The 16,346-nt window shown below is 33.1% G+C and overlaps 1 protein-coding gene across 4 annotated transcripts in view; it reads left to right on the top strand.

Annotated features, from left to right (window-relative positions):
• Positions 1-16,346, top strand: part of ADAD1 (adenosine deaminase domain containing 1) — a 103,709-nt gene that overhangs the window by 34,269 nt on the left and 53,094 nt on the right. For 2 of the 4 annotated variants that reach the window (XM_045468364.1, XM_045468373.1), the window contains exons 10-12: positions 898-1,135; positions 5,864-5,996; positions 15,294-15,399. In XM_045468364.1, coding sequence (XP_045324320.1) covers positions 898-1,135; positions 5,864-5,996; positions 15,294-15,399 — 477 coding nt within the window. Of the gene's footprint in view, positions 1-897; positions 1,136-5,863; positions 5,997-15,293; positions 15,408-16,346 lie in introns of those variants that run through there. The other 2 variants (XM_045468381.1, XM_045468387.1) reach the window with 2 other exon arrangements.

The raw sequence follows: 16,346 nt of genomic DNA, 5'->3' as shown, positions 1-16,346 counted from the left end.
TTAGAAAAAGGGTGACAAAAGCAACTCATGCTCTCTTTACATCATTTTCTAGTTTCCAAGTAGTCCTAATGAGTGTAAGACCAAGTAGCCATCCATCTCAACAATTTCAGTGATACGGAAACAACTTTTTTCTGCAGTATTATCTAGTAGTTTATAAAATTTCTCTTGTGAGAACCTCCGACCCTCTAAGGAGAAAAGAGATCTACTTTAGAATTCTTAATTTTTAAATAGGAATGACTTGTTTAACTTCTGTTTTAAGTTTGCAGCCCATTATTTTATACCTTACTAATGACATTGCATCTCTTTGAGCTCTCTTTGAACAGTTATTTTAACCAAGAACTCTAAAGTTTTGATATTGGTCAAAATTTTAACCAGAAATGGCCATTCTTTAAATCACATTGTCTTGTGAAACTGGACTATTACAGTACTAGAATAGTTGTAATTTGTGGTCCTTAGATATAGAAAAGTAACTTACTCTCACCAACTATTTCTCAGCCACATTTATCTCATGTGTTAGGTGTTGGTTTCATGCTGTCATCTGAGAAATCAAGACGAGTCAATTGTCTTTGGCAGAAACCTGTATAAAGTACTGGGATTGTTTTCTTTGTTTGCTTGCTTGTTTTTTGTTTTTTTTTTTCTGGGTCAGTTCTGGCTCTTCACTGGAATTTCAATTTTTTTTACTTTCTGTATTTTCTGTAGATTCTTTTTTGAATAGAAATCATGACCTTGATACCTTGTCCTAATTCTGGTAAAGAATATGGAAATAGGTGCTAAGAGAGAAGTAGGAAAGGAAAAGTAGCAAGATAAAAGATAGACTTTAGACTCTTTCCAATTTTTCTTTGGTGTATAGTCTTTTAATATTGAACTTCTTCTGAGTGTTTTGTTTTTACTTTTTAGGCAATGGGAATTGCAGCGATACTAGAGGTTTAGAAATTGCTATAAAGCAACGTGTTGATGATGCACTGACTTCAAAACTTCCAATGTTTTACTTGGTCAACAGACCTCATGTTAGTTTAGTACCTTCTGCATATCCACTTCAAACAAACTTGGAATATAAATCCCTGAGTCTGAATTGGGCACAGGGGGACGTTTCTTTGGAGATTGTGGATGGCCTAAGTGGAAAGATCACTGAAAGGTTAGCATTTCTAATTTCTTTTAAAACCGCATATTAAGCAGGGCACTTGTGATGAGTACCGGGTATTATATGTAAGTGATGAATCACTAAATTGTATACCTAAAACTAATATTACACTGTGTCAACTAACTGGAATTTAAATAAAAATGAAAAAAAAATTGTAAGAGAAAATACTGTATTTATTAGAAAAGAACATCTGTACATAAATCTGTACATAAAAAGAAAAACTGTACATACAGTTTAAACCTGTGTTGTTCAAGGATCAGCTGTATTTAGAAGTGCAAGTGTAAGGGGCCCAGAAGTTAAGCTTCACAGTAAATCTCCCTCTGTCTATGCTATAATAAAAACAAAGTCCCTCCCAAAAGCACATATAAGCAAAATAACACATTTTAATACAGTTTTTAAAATTACTGTAACTTTTTTAGGTAAAAAATTTTAAATTATGAACAATAATGAGTGTGTTATCATTGAGTGTGACTATACTAATTTAAGGAGAAAAAAAAACATTTTTTTTTTCTGATGAGAAAACAGACCTGGAGAAGTTCTATAACTTACTGAAGTTACATAGTAAGTTGAATGGAGCCAGCATTCAAAATCAGTCTCCAGAACCTATATTTTTCTAAGTATCATTTCATGATTTTAAATACTTAAATTTTTTTTAAACATTTATTCATTTTTGAGAGACAGCATGAGCGGGAGAGCGGCAGAGAGAGAGGGAGACACTGAATCCGAAGCAGGCTCCAGGCTCTGAGCTGCTGGCATAGAGCCCAACCCAAGGCTCAAACTCATGAATTGTGAGATCATGATCTAAGCTGAAGTCAGATGCTTAACCAACTGAGCCACCCAGGCACACCTCATTTCATGATTTTAATTAGCACTGGAATCATATAATGTGTCTGTATTAAAAATTCATTTTCTCTTACTGAAGCTGAATTTCTGGATCTAAGGCTCAAGAATCTGTATATTTTTTATTTTTTTACTTTTTATTTTTGAGAGCAAGAGAGACAGAGCATGAGCCAGGGAGAGCAGAGAGAGAGAGGGAGACACAGAATCCAAAGTAGGCTCCAGGCTCTGAGCTTGTCCACATAGAGCCCTACACGGGGCTTGAATTCACGAACCACAAGATCATGACCTGAACTGAAGTCGGATGCTGAACTGACTGAGCCACTCAGGCGCCCCTATTACTTACTTACACTTAAATGTGAGAACTAACGTACTATGTTATACTACCTTCTTGTAATAACCCTGTAGATTAGGTTGTATTGTTGCTCTTTTACAGGTAAACTATCAAGTAGGTTAAATATCTTGTTTAAAGTCATCCAAATAGTAAGTGACACAGCTGGGACTCTGATCTGGACATTGTATTTCCAAAGCCCTTGTCTTTAGACACTATGCCTTTAGACATTTCTTTGTAACATCCCCTGCCACTGATTATCAAGCAAAGCTAAAACCCTTCTTTTCGTGTGACCATAGGTTTATAATGAAATAATGAATAATGTTAAAAGTTTAAATGCTTAATCTTGCTTTCTTTGTGAAAGATGGATTTAAATCAAGACCACATGCAAATATTTCTTGGTATGAACTCAGTCAAGCATTCTGTTGATTACTTCAACTAATGTGAATTAAACTATTGCTTTGCATCATCAAAAAGTAATATCACTGTTAATTATGAACAAACTATACACATAAAAACAAAACAAATCTTTGATAAAAGACATTTAAAAATCTTTTACTGAAAACAGAAAATAACGCAAGACTAAAATCAATAAATATAAAATGAGCCTAATTCTTTTATTGTAGCTAAATCCTTGCCAGGTGATTACAAATGGAGAGAGCAGATGTGATCTAAATATTAGACAAAGTATAGTTCAGCCTCAAAGCATTACGTAAGGCAAAGGATACTTTATCATTGAAAGGTATAATTTACAAGGAAGACAAAAACAGTTAATGGATATCTATGCAACAAATAACATAGTATCAAGGTTCATATAGCAGAAGTTACAGAAAAGGAGGAAAAATTAAGATCCCCCACTAGTTGAGACCATAATTGGCCTCTTTCATTAGCAAATAGACAATAAGCAAGGATACAGTGGTTTTTAATAACAAAAAGGTAGATTTGCCTAACTTACGAAACTTTGCACCATAAAAATGTAAAATATACCTACTTTTCAAGAACCTGTAGAATATTGAAAAAAATTCATCCTATGTTAGGCCACAAAGAAAATTTCAAATTCTTAAAAGAAGCAATGTGTAGATAGTATTTGTAATATAGTAAATCTATAAATACTAAAATCAGGATACTAGAAATTTATTGGGAAAAATACTCTTAACTTTTGGCTCAAAGAGGAAATGTAAAATGAAACTTCAGAATATTTAGAAAACAAGGATATTGAAAGCATTTCATGTAAGAACTTGTAGGATATAGCTAAAGCAAAGCTGAATAGAAAATCAGTACTTTAAATGCTTATATCAACAAATAATGGAAATCAAGCAGAATGAAAAAAATCAATAAAAGAAATGAAAATTAAAGAGCTAGAGCACAAACAAGTTGTAAGTAATCATAAAAAGCTGATTCTGGTAAATGTCATTGATTAATCTCATTTAACAAAAAGGGAGTAATTAACAAAAATAGAAGATTGAAAGAATCCTAAAAAACTTCTTTGGTCAACCAGGTAAATATATTTGAAAATCTTGTGAAATGCATACATTTCTAGGAAAAAATTATTTCTATAACTGGTATAGAAGAGGGAAAAATCTAAACACTGTTTTCATAATAAAAGTTATCAAGAAGATGCCCTAACTGTTCTCAAAGAAGGCACCATTCTGCGGTGGTTCAGAGGAATTTTTTAAATCTTAAATAGTAGAAATTTCCAGTGCTATCTAAAGAAAGAAAACTTCAAAATCTTTTTATGAAGCAGGTATACCACTGTACTTAAATAGGATAGAAGATTGATGCCCTCCCCTCACAAAAGTTACAGGCTAAACTTTCTTTTATATCTGAGCAAAATTTATGAATAAAATATTAGGAAGCAGAATGTAGTAGTATATTAAAAATATATATATATTTTATACAGCAATACCAATTGGTATTTTTTCTAGGAATTTGAGGATGGTGCTAACATAATAGAAATAATACCACATTAGAAACTCTTATTAAAATAATTTGTCATATTGATTGATCTAGGGAAATACCCCACATATTCCTCTCTATAAATTCTAAGAAGACACATAATACAGATATTCAACTATCTAGATAAAGATAATAAAAAAGGAATATTTTGATACTTTTGTTAAAGGTAAAATGTGTCTTTATTAGATACTTTATTAGAAGTATCTAATTAGATACTTTAATTAGATACTTTATTAGAAGTATCATCATGATTGATGAGGAAATCTCAGAAGCATTTCCACTAACATCCAGAACAAGACATTATTGTTTACTGTTACTGCTATGTAATCTTTTACTGAAAGCATTTGGACAAGAGAAAGAAGTGAGAGGCTATAAAATATTGAAAAGAAGGAGGTAAGATTACCTTTATTTGCATATGGTATCATTTATACCTGAAAAGCTGAAGAACCATTGGAAAAAACTACAACAAAAGGTTATCTTGGTGAAAATATTAATAAAGATATCACACAATAGATTTCATACACCAGAGGGTACGTTAACTATTGCTGTATATAAACTACCTCAAAACATGGTTAAAACTACCTCAAAACTTAAAATAACCATTTATTACTGCTCACAAGTTTTTAGGTCACCTGAGCTGGATTTGGTTAGACTCCCTCATTCGTCTGGAGTTAGCTCTAGGTCAATTGAAAGTCAATTTGGCTGATCTTAGAGGGATGACAGGACTCTCGTCCATGTGTTATCTCAACCTCTTGTAGATTAGTCCCAGCTGGCTCATTTGGCAGAGGATTCCCTAGAGAATGAGAACACAAACCTATGAGGCCCAGGCTCAGAACTGACACATCATCTATTCTGTTCACCAAAATAAGTCACAAAGCTAGACCAAATTCAAGGGGAGGAGAAATTAACCACAGTTATTGAGAGGAGAATTTGAAAAGTCCCATTATAAAGAGCATGAACACAGGGAGGAAGAAAGGATTTGGGCAATTTTTGTAATCACAAGAACAGCTAATGTGAGAAGATACAACGAAGAGAGAGTTACAATAGCAAAAACTTTCATAGTCTGTGGACCCGCTTTTATTAGAAACAAAAAATATATCTACATGCACGTATGCAAATATGGGAGGTCATGAGAAGGGGTGTAGATATTTTACTTTTTAGTGAGTTAAATTTACATACAGTGAAATGCACTGCACAGTTTCATGATTTTTGATATATGTATATACCTGTGTAACCATCACTCCAAAGTTCAGGACATTTTCATCAGTTCCAGAAAATATTTCTCTGCTTTTTTCCAGTCAATTCTGGTAAAACCGTTGTTTTAATTTGGATCAAAATAGATTAATTTTTCTTCAAACAATAAAATGCTCCAATGTCCATCTTCTTTAATTTTTAATGCAACACTATAGTAACTAAAACTGCAATTTAATAAAAGAAATAAGCTTCAGAAAGTAATTAAATATTCAGAACAATTTTCATGTAAATTGCATTGTACATAACTGAGAAAAATATTTGTAGATTCTGTGTTGATTTTACTCTCTACAGTGTCAACATATATCCTTGAATAATGATGAATGTTTCATTCCTTCCTACTTTAGTTCCCCATTTAAAAGTGGTGTGTCAATGGCAAGTCGGCTTTGTAAGGCTGCAATGTTAAGTCGATTTAACCTGCTTGCCAAAGAAGCTAAAAAAGAAGATTTACTTGAAGCTAGTACATACCATGCAGCAAAGGTAAGTCCTTCAAGGAATGACAATGATTATAGAAATCAAATTTAAGACAACAAAAATGTAATTTCATGATGATGATACACAGCAGAAGTTGGTTGAATAGTACCTGACTATAAGGTATTGCCATGTACTGGTAAAATTCATTTTTAAATGAATATGCCAGAAATTGGATGTGTAAATGAGTGTTGCCACTTAAAGTAGTGACCTTAGTTGGTAGGTACATACTTTGATGATATCAATCAAAACCTGCTTTCATATCCAGAGAAACAAAATGGTAATGAATTTTTTTTCTGTAGGTGTTAACTGTGTTAACTTTAGAGGTTATGTATTTTACAATAATACATTAAAATACCCATATAAATTAATTTTCCTATTTCAAAGTTGTGAAATAGGTTTAATTTCAGCATGTGACTTGGACCTGATTAGGTTGGTGATTCACAGAGCCTTTTTCTCTCTTTAAAAATATTCTGTTTTTAGTATTACAAATGTAACGTATAGAGAATTTGCCAATTTTTTTAAATACAAAGGAAAAATACTACTTGTAATCATTCCTACTATTCAAATTATAATGTTCTTAATCTAAGATTAAGAGCTATTGCATGTTATAAGCACATTATTTCAGTTTTTGTCACCTGTGTCATGCATATATATGTGTGTGTGTGTGTGTGTGTGTGTGTGTATTTGCATAAATTTTAAAATATTAAGTTCATACTGGATGTTTTTGAATCTGCTCTTTTCATTCGGAATAGTCTGACATGAACCATGTTATCATAATGTGACATACCCATGACATCAAGTTATTAAATACAGATTGTTTCTGATGGCCTAATTCAGTTAATAATCTAGTATTGTATGAAAGTCCCTTAATTTCACCAATATCTTAATGCTCACACTATAAATCCCCACCTGTGAAACAAATTATAATAACTACAGATTTGTGGGTATGTATACACATTTTTAAGTATAAAGGCTTATCTACACAATTTTTGGGTTTGGTGGCAAGAAGAAATTGCAGATCATTTTTATAAAAGAAAGTATGAAACTGGACAAAATTCTCAAAAAACCACCTTTCACAACTCTGGGATTCGAAGACAGAAAAACAGCAGAAAGTGTATATTCCTGAAAAACTGCTAGAACTTTGGATAAGAGTAACAGGAGTTTGTGGTGCCTTCACCCAGAGCTGTTCCTCTTCTTTCTCCCTCCCCTCTGCTAGTTTGAATGGCAAAAACCATAGTTTTTACTAGAGGGAGGATGCCACTGGAAGTAGTAGATTTGCTACTTAAGAGTGGACTTGATTTGGTGCAGGGGGTGAAAATTTGAGGCTTTTTCAGCTAAAAGTGACAAACCTAGTAACAAACAGATGAGGAAAATCAACAATTTTTCTGGCCCAAGATTGCAGTCCTGGTTGGGGCAAGTGATGCACCAACTAGTAACTTAATAGGTAGGCTTTGGAAATGAAAGAGTCATAGAAGAGCTGAGATAAATTCTCCGTATATCCTTGGCTGAATGAGAAACTACACTTGTGCAGGGAAGATCCCAGAGAACCCAGTAAAGAGTGAAAGTGTAAAAGAGAACTGGCTATGGCATTAAATTCAGTAGTCCCTCCTTATGCATGGGGGATACTTCCAGTAACCCCAGTGGATGCCTAAAACGGCAGATAGTACTGAACCCTATATATACTGTTGTTTTCTTATACATACATACCTGTGATAAAGTGTTTTATAAATTAGGCACAATAAGAGATTAACAACAATAATATTAAATAGAACAATTATAATATACTGTAATAAAAGTTGTGTGGTCTCTTTCTCAAAGTATTTTATTGTGCTGTACTCACCTTTCTTTTTCTTGGGAAATGATAAAATGCTTATGTGATGAAATGAAGTAAGGTGAATGATGTAGGCATTGTGACATAGCATGAAGGCTACTACTGACCTCCTGATACCTCAGAAGGAGGATCATCTGCTTCCGGAACGCGGTTAACTACGGGTAACTGAAACCAGGGAAAGCAAAACCATGGATAAGGTGGGGGAAACTGTGGACACAATCTCTCTCTCTCTCTCTCTCTCTCTCTCTCTCTCTCACACACACACACACACACACACACACACACACACACACAAATTGATCAGAAGAATGTAGATGCCTTGTAGGTTTAAGGTGTTTGAGCAGTATCAACTGAAATCATTTGTTTATCATTAAGCTATGTAGATAGAAGGTAAGCATTCAGAAGCCAGGCTAAAACACAAATATAAGAATAAAAAAACTTGGGAGAGATAGCAGCAGTTGCACACCATGGAGCAAACAGATGTTACAATTTAAGAAAGGTAAATTTAAAAAAAAACTTTAGAAAAACTAAAACTATATCCAGATTTGCTACAATATATTATTTAAAAAGTTTAAGTTTAAGCCAAAAGTTCTGGGATATGTAAAAAAAACACAAAAGTGAAACCTATACTCAGGAAAAAATAACAGTCCATAGAAACTGATTTTGTTGAGTTTAGCAAATGTTGAGTATAGCAAACTTCAAAGTAGCTATTATAAATATGTTTGGGGAATTAATGGAAAATATAAGTGTATTAATAGGCAATCTCAGTGGAGAAATAGAAATGATAAAGCAACAAATGAAAATTCCAGAATTGAAATAATATGTAATAAATGAAAAATTATTTAGATGGGCTCAACAGTACATTTGAGATGACAGATAAAAATCAATAAACTTTGAAGATAATAGAAAGTTTTTTTGAAAGACAGAATGAAAACAAATGGAAGAATGAAAAACAGCATCAGAGATCTGTGGAAAAATATTAAGCTCACCAACATATGTGTATTAGGAATCTCAGAGGGAAAGAAATAAAAAGGGCTGGGAAAAATATTTGAAGAAATAATTACTGAAAAAATCCCCAAACTGGATGAAAAACATTAACAGATCCAGGAAACTCAGCAGACTCCCAAGAAAGGAAAAACTATTTTAAAAGATCCATGCCCTCTAAATCCAACCATAAGTCAGAGAAAGACAAATACCATATGATTTCACTCCTATGTGGAATTTATGAAGCAAGACAAATGAACAAAATAAAAAGACAGACTCTTAAATATAGAGAACAAACCAATGGTTGCCAGAGAAAAGGTGGGTGGGGATGGGTCGAAAAAGTAAGGGGATTAAGATTTATCTAATGATGAACACTGAGTAATGTATAGAATTGTTGAATCACTATATTGCACACCTGAAACTAATATAACACTGTAATTGGAATTTTAAAAATAAAATTTTAAAAAAGATTTATATCTAGATATGTCATATTCAGACTGCTTAAGACGAAGACAAAATCTTGAAAACCGCAAAAGAAAAAAGTTGCCAACCAAAGAGCAGTACATCTAAAGGCTGATTCCTCATTAGCAATAATGGAGGCCAACCTAAAAATAACCAGAACAGTCTTGAATAAGAATAGAGTTTGATAGTTCACACTTCCTGATTTCAAAGCTTACCAGAAAGTCACAGTAATCAAGACACTGTAATACTGGCATAAGGAGTAACATATAGATCAATAGGATATAATTGATAGTTGAGAAATAAATCCTGGCATTTATGGTCAGTTGATTTTTAGCAAGAGCACCAAGATAATTCAGTGGGAAAAAAAAATCGTCTTTTTGGCAAATAGTCTTGGGACAACTTGAAATCTACATGGAAAAGAATGAACTTGGACCTCTACCTCACACTATATACAAAAATTAACTCAAAATGGATGATCTATGTAAGAGTTAAAACTACAAAACTCTTAGGAGAAAACATGGAAGAAAATATATGTATTCTTAAGTTAGAGAAAGGTTTCTTAGATCTACCAAAAATATCCATAAGAGAAAAAATTCGTATTTTAGACTTTATTATAATAACTTTTGCATTTCAAGAATTATTAAGAAAATGAAAGGGCAAGCTACATACTAGCAGAAAGTATTTGTGAATTATATACCTGGTAAGGGACTTGTGTCTACAATATACAAAGAACCCTTGCAACTCAATAATACATGACTCCTTTATAAAATGACCAAAGTTTAAATAGACATTTCTATAAAGAAGATAAATGAATGGCCAATAAGAATATGAAAAGATGTTTAGCATCATTAATCACTAGGGAAATGTAAATGAAAACCACAGTGGTTTGCTGTTTTACATATACTAGGATATATCTGTAGTAAAAAAGACAATAATTAGCAAGTGTTGGCAAGGATGTGAAGAAATTGGAATCATCACACATTGCTGGTAGGAATGTAAAATGCAGCTCCTTTGGGAAACAATTTAACAGTTCCTCAAAAAGTTAAATACAGAGTTAGCATGTAGCCCAGGAATTCCCCACCTAGATATATGCGTAAGAGAATTGAAAACATATATTCACAGAAAAACGTGTATATGAATGTTCATAGCAGCAGTGTTCATAATGTACAAAAGGTGGAAACAACCCAAATGTTCATCAGCTGATGAATGGATAAACAAAATGTGGCATATCTCTTTAATCATCCATAAGCAACATGGATCAATCTTGAAAACATGATATTAAATGAAAGAAGCCAGACACAAAGGCCACAGATAATATGATTCCATTTATATGAAAATAGTCAAATTCATAGAGACAGAAAGTGGATTAGTGGTTTCCAGGGGCTGGTGGGGAGGAGAGAATAAGGATTGACTACTAATGGGTATAGGATTCCTTTTTAGAGTGATGAAAAATTTCTGGAATCTGTGGTAATGCTTGTACAACTTTGTGAATATACTGAAAGTCATTGAAACATACACTTTAAAAGACTGAGTTTTATGATACATGAATTACATCTTAAAGCTGTTAGAAAAGAAATAATGGAGACCAGAATGCAGTGAAATACAGTGAAAAGTGCTGAAAGAAACACCTAGCAACCAAGAATTCTATAGAATTACAGCAAAATAATTCTTCAAAAATAAAAGCTATGCATTTATAATTATATAACAATTGTATGTGTTAGTAACAACAGAACTCCAAAATATATAAGCAAAAACTGACAGTATTGAAAGGTGAAATAGATAATTCTACAATTATAGTAGGAGATTTTAATATTACTGCTTTAGCAGTTGATAGAACAAGTAGACAAAAATAAGACTATGTAGAAGGCTTAAATAAGAGTGCCAACCAAACTGGCCTATACAAAACACTCTACACAATGGTAGAATATATGTTCTTTTAAGTACACATGGGACATTATCTAGTATAGGCAATAAAGCAAGTCTCAATAAGTTTAAAAGGATTAAAATCATGCAAAGTATGTTCTTACCACTTTGGAATTAAATTAGAGATCAACAATGGAATGAAATCTTAGAAGTTATACATTTGAGAATTATAACAACTTCTGAATAATCCAGGAGTCAAAGAAATTATAAGGCAAGTTAAATATCTTGAACTGAATGAAAATACAACATAATAAAGTGTATGGAATATAAATCAGGGGCGCCTGGGTGGCGCAGTCGGTTAAGCGTCCGACTTCAGCCAGGTCACGATCTCGCGGTCCGTGAGTTCGAGCCCCGCGTCCGGCTCTGGGCTCATGGCTCAGAGCCTGGAGCCTGTTTCCGATTCTGTGTCTCCCTCTCTCTCTGCCCCTCCCCCGTTCATGCTCTGTCTCACTCTGTCCCAAAAATAAATAAACGTTGAAAAAAATTTAAAAAAAAAATAAATCAAAGAAGTGGTTAGAAATTTATAGTTTAAACCCTTACATTAGAAAGGAAGAGAATTGTAAAAAAAAAAAAATGTTATTTGAGCTTCCACCTTGAGAAATTAGAAGAAGAGCAAATTAAAAGTAGGAGGGAGGAAATAATATAGTATGGAAATCAGAGAAATAGAAAACAAAAAAACAGAAAAACTCTGAAATCAAATGTTGGTACATTGAAAAAAATTGACATTGATAATCCTTTACAGTAACCAATAAGAGAGAACACAAGTGATCAAAATTTGTAATGAAAGAAAGGTCATCACTATAGACCACAAAGAGCTAAAATAATTGTAAGGGAATATCATGAACAAACTTTTGTCAAAAAATTAGACAAATTAGATGAACACATTCCTAGAAAGACAAAAACTATAAAACTTGACTAAAGAGAATATCCAAATTGAACTAAAGAAGTTGAGTTATTAAAATTGTTTTCCTAAGAAGAGAGACAAACCAAGAAATAGACTCTTATAGAGAACAAACTGATTGTCACCAAAGGGGTTGGAGTGAGGGATGGGTTAAATAGGTGGTGGGGATTAGGGAGTGCACCTGTCTCCATGAGCACTTGGTGATGTATGGAATTGTTGAATTGCTGTATCGTACACCTGAAACTAATATAACACTGTATATTAATTGGAATTAAGATAAAAACTAAAAACAAATCTTTCCCTAAAGAATAGCAGAGTGAATTCTATCAAACATATATGCAAAAAAAGAAAAAAGAAAGAAAAATACAAATCCTACAAAAACTCTTTCATGAAATGGAGGAGAGAACACTCGCCAACTCCTTTTATGAGGTCACTATAACCCTGATACTGAAATTGGATAAAAACATCACAAAAAATGAAGACTACAAACCAGTATCTCTTAGGAACATAAATGCAGAATTAAGATATTGGCAGACTAAATCCAGCAACCCATAAAAAGGATTACACACCATCACAAAGGAGGTTTATTCCAGGAATGTAAGGTTGATTTAGTATCAGAAAATTATTTGATGTAATACATTATATGAATAGATTCATGTTTAAAACCCACATAATTACCTCAAAAGATGTACAATATGTATTTGACAAAATGAACAGCTGATGTTCATGATAGAAACACTAAGAAATAGAAGTAAACTTCCTCAAATGAAAAACCTACCATTGACATCATGCTTAGTGGTGAAAGAATACTTTTCTCCCTACCTTCCCAAGATTATGGAAGAAAACAAGAATGTCTGCTGTCACCATTTCTGTTCCACATTATTCTGTAGGTCCTAGCAAGTGCAGCAAGTCAAGAAAAAGAAATAAAACCCATCGAGACTGGAAGGGAGAAGAAAAACTGTTCTTATTTGTAAATGATATAATCTTGTATGTAAAATATCCTGTGGAATCTACCAAAACAAACAATTATATGATGTGTAAATTTAGTACACAGTATAAGGACAGCGTAGAAAAATAAGCTGTGTATTTTTGTACTAGGAATGAACACTCTAAAATTAAAATTGGAAGAACTGTTGGGGCGCCTGCGTGGTTAAGCGTCCGTCCAACTTTGGCTCAGGTCATGATCTCACGGTTCATGAGTTTGAGCCCCACATTGGGCTCTGTGTTGACAGCTCAGCACCTAACGCCTGCTTTGGATTCTGTGTCTCCCTCCCCTGCTCACACTCTGTCTCTCTTGGTCTCTCAAAAATAAATAAATATTAGAAAAAAATTAGGAAAACTGTTTCATCTAAAATAATACAAAATATACTTAGCAGTGAATTTAACAAAGTAAGTGCAAGATCTGTACACTGAGAATGATGATGTTGCTGAGAGTAATTAAAGAAGACATAATTCTGGGCTCCAGAATTAAAAACTTGCTTTTCAAAAGTCATCATTAAGAAAATGAAAACACAAGCCATACAGTGGAAGAAAATACTGGCAAATCATACATCTGGTGAAAGGTCTTGGATCTGTGATACACAATGAACTCTTTACAACTTAGTATTAACAGGGCAAACAACCCAGTTTTGTTTTGTTTTTTTTAATTTTGGGGGGTATTTTTTAGAGACCGAGCAGAGGAGAGTGGCAGAACGGGGGGGAGAGAGAGAGATCCCTTTTTTTTTTTTTTTAATGTTTATTATTGAAAGAGACTGCATGCAAGTAGGGGAGGGGCAGAAAGAGAGGGGTACAGAGGATCTGAAGGGGCCTTCATGCTGACAGCAGCATAATGCTGGGCTCAAGCTCACAAACCTAAACTGTGAGATAGTGACCTGAGCCAAAAGTGGATGCTCAACCACCTGAGCCACCCAAGCGCCCCAGGAGGGAGACTCTTACACAGGCTCCATGCCCAGTGCAGAGCCCAACATGGGGCTTGATCCCATGACCCTGGGATCATGACCTAGCTGAAATCAAGAATCAGATGCCCAATTGACTGAGCCACCCTGGCATTCCAACCCAGTGCATATATAGCAAAGAATATAGCCTAGTACACAGATAAAAGATGCTCAGCTTCACTGGTCATTAGGGAAATGCAAAATCAGACCACAGTTTGATACTGTAGCACATCCACTAAAATACAAAATAAATACTAGGTATTGTTGCAGAGAAACTGGAGACCTCTTACACTGCCAATGAGAATGTAAAATAGTACAGTCACATTGGAAAACATTTTGACTGTTTCTTGCAAAGGTAAACCTATAGTTAACTATGTGATCCAGCACTTCCACTAGTATCTGTCCAGGAGAAACAAAAACTTATACCCACATAAGACTTGTACATAAATGTTTACAGCAGCATTATTCATGATAGGCAAAAACTGGAAACATTCAAATGTTTATCAGCTTGTGAATGCATATACAATATGATAAACCCATATTATGGAATCCTAATCAGCAATAAAACAGAACCAACTGTAAATACATGAAACAACATGAATTAATCTGAAAACATGGTAACTGAAAGAAGCGTGACACAAAAGAGTTCATATTGTGTTAATTACGTTTTATGAAATTTCTAGAAAAACCAAAACTTTAAATACAAACTAGATAGATTCATGGTTGGCTGGCGCTGGGAATACAGATTGACTGCAAATGAGCACAGTGGAACTTTTCGCAGATGATGGGATTGTTTTACCACTGGACCATAAGATGGTTGCATGCCTGTATAAATTTACAAAAAATCATCATAACTGTATACTTGCAGTGACTCCATTTATGGTATGTAAATTATACTTCAGTAAAGCTTTTTCAAAAGTTCATCAATATGTTCATTTATAAAAAAATTAAAAGAAATAAACCAGAATAATAATGTGGTTATCTATCGTTTGGGGAATACAGGTGGTTTTTATTTTCTTTTTAGTATTTTCTCTACTTTTCAAGTTTTCTGTAATGAGTATGATTATTTTAATAAAAAATGTTTAAAAGATGTCTTTAAGGAGTGTTGGAAAGGAAAATGTTTAGTTTCAAAAATAACGAGAAAAATAGGAATGCAAAAACATTTTCAGTAGTTTTTAAAATGTCAAAGAAACAAGATTAGGGCTACTTACTTTTCATAAGCCAAATTCTGCCTATATCCTATAATTCAATTTTTTTTCTTTCTATAGTGTATGTCTGGATCCTATCAAGAAGCTAAAACTTTGTTGAAATCCTACTTGCAGCAACATGGCTATGGCTCCTGGATTGTGAAATCTCCCTGTATAGAGCAATTTAGTATGTGATTTAGGCAATCCATTGTCATATTAAAAATCTTTTATTTTTTTGGTGTCTTTGACTAGTAAAAATATTTTAAAATTTTTGGTGGATTTCAGCTTTCAAAACCAGAGTCTTTGCAAAAGCAATGTCCAGAGATTGCTTGAAAATAATAATTTACATGAAAGCATTGGGGTTCTTAACTTTTTTTTTAATTTTGGAAAAATTACTACCTGATTAATTATGCAGCCATTTTGTATTTATTTTCACAGGCATTATAAGGCCATTACCCTTTTCATAGTTTAAAAGAAAATTCTATTTCTTTTAAGTTTTTGTTTTAAAGTTATCCATGTAGCAAATATATTCAACATTGTGACCTGGTATTTCACTCCTGTTGTTTCTTTTTCAATTAAAAATTAGGATACAGGAATACAAATAATAGTCTTTGCTCATTTGTTGATTAATTCAACAAACATTTGAGTGCCTAATATTTGCTAATCACCATGCTTGTGTAATAGTAAAAATCAGTAACTATCATTCCTCACATCAAAGAAGTTTATGAATGTAAACTGCACATATACATGCAGAAAAATGTTAAGCATGTTAGAGAATAGTTTCATAAGTTAGTTATTCTGATTAATAGTGTCATCATAAATACTTTAAATAAAGAGTGCCCATTTTCCAGTGTTCTGTAATTCCATCCAAATGTGATTTAATACTTTGTAATTTAGATAAGTAGGGATTTCTGATAATGAACCAAAGATTATTTAGCTTTACATTTATATTTGTTTATAATATGATTGGATCAAAAGGAAAAGTTTAGTTACCACCTGAGTTAGGATATCTGTCGTTAGTGAAATTGTGAGTTTGTTCTATAGTTCAACCTATTTCTTAGTTTCAGTCACAGATGAATTAAACATTATTGGTTCTCACACTCTGTTCCTCCTAGCTTGGATCTTTATAATCTC

This window comes from Leopardus geoffroyi, chromosome B1 (assembly GCF_018350155.1).
Source record: "Leopardus geoffroyi isolate Oge1 chromosome B1, O.geoffroyi_Oge1_pat1.0, whole genome shotgun sequence".
NCBI lineage: Eukaryota > Metazoa > Chordata > Mammalia > Carnivora > Felidae > Leopardus > Leopardus geoffroyi.
The sequence above is the reverse complement of the archived record's forward strand: the minus strand, read 5'-3'. Positions and strand labels throughout refer to the sequence as shown.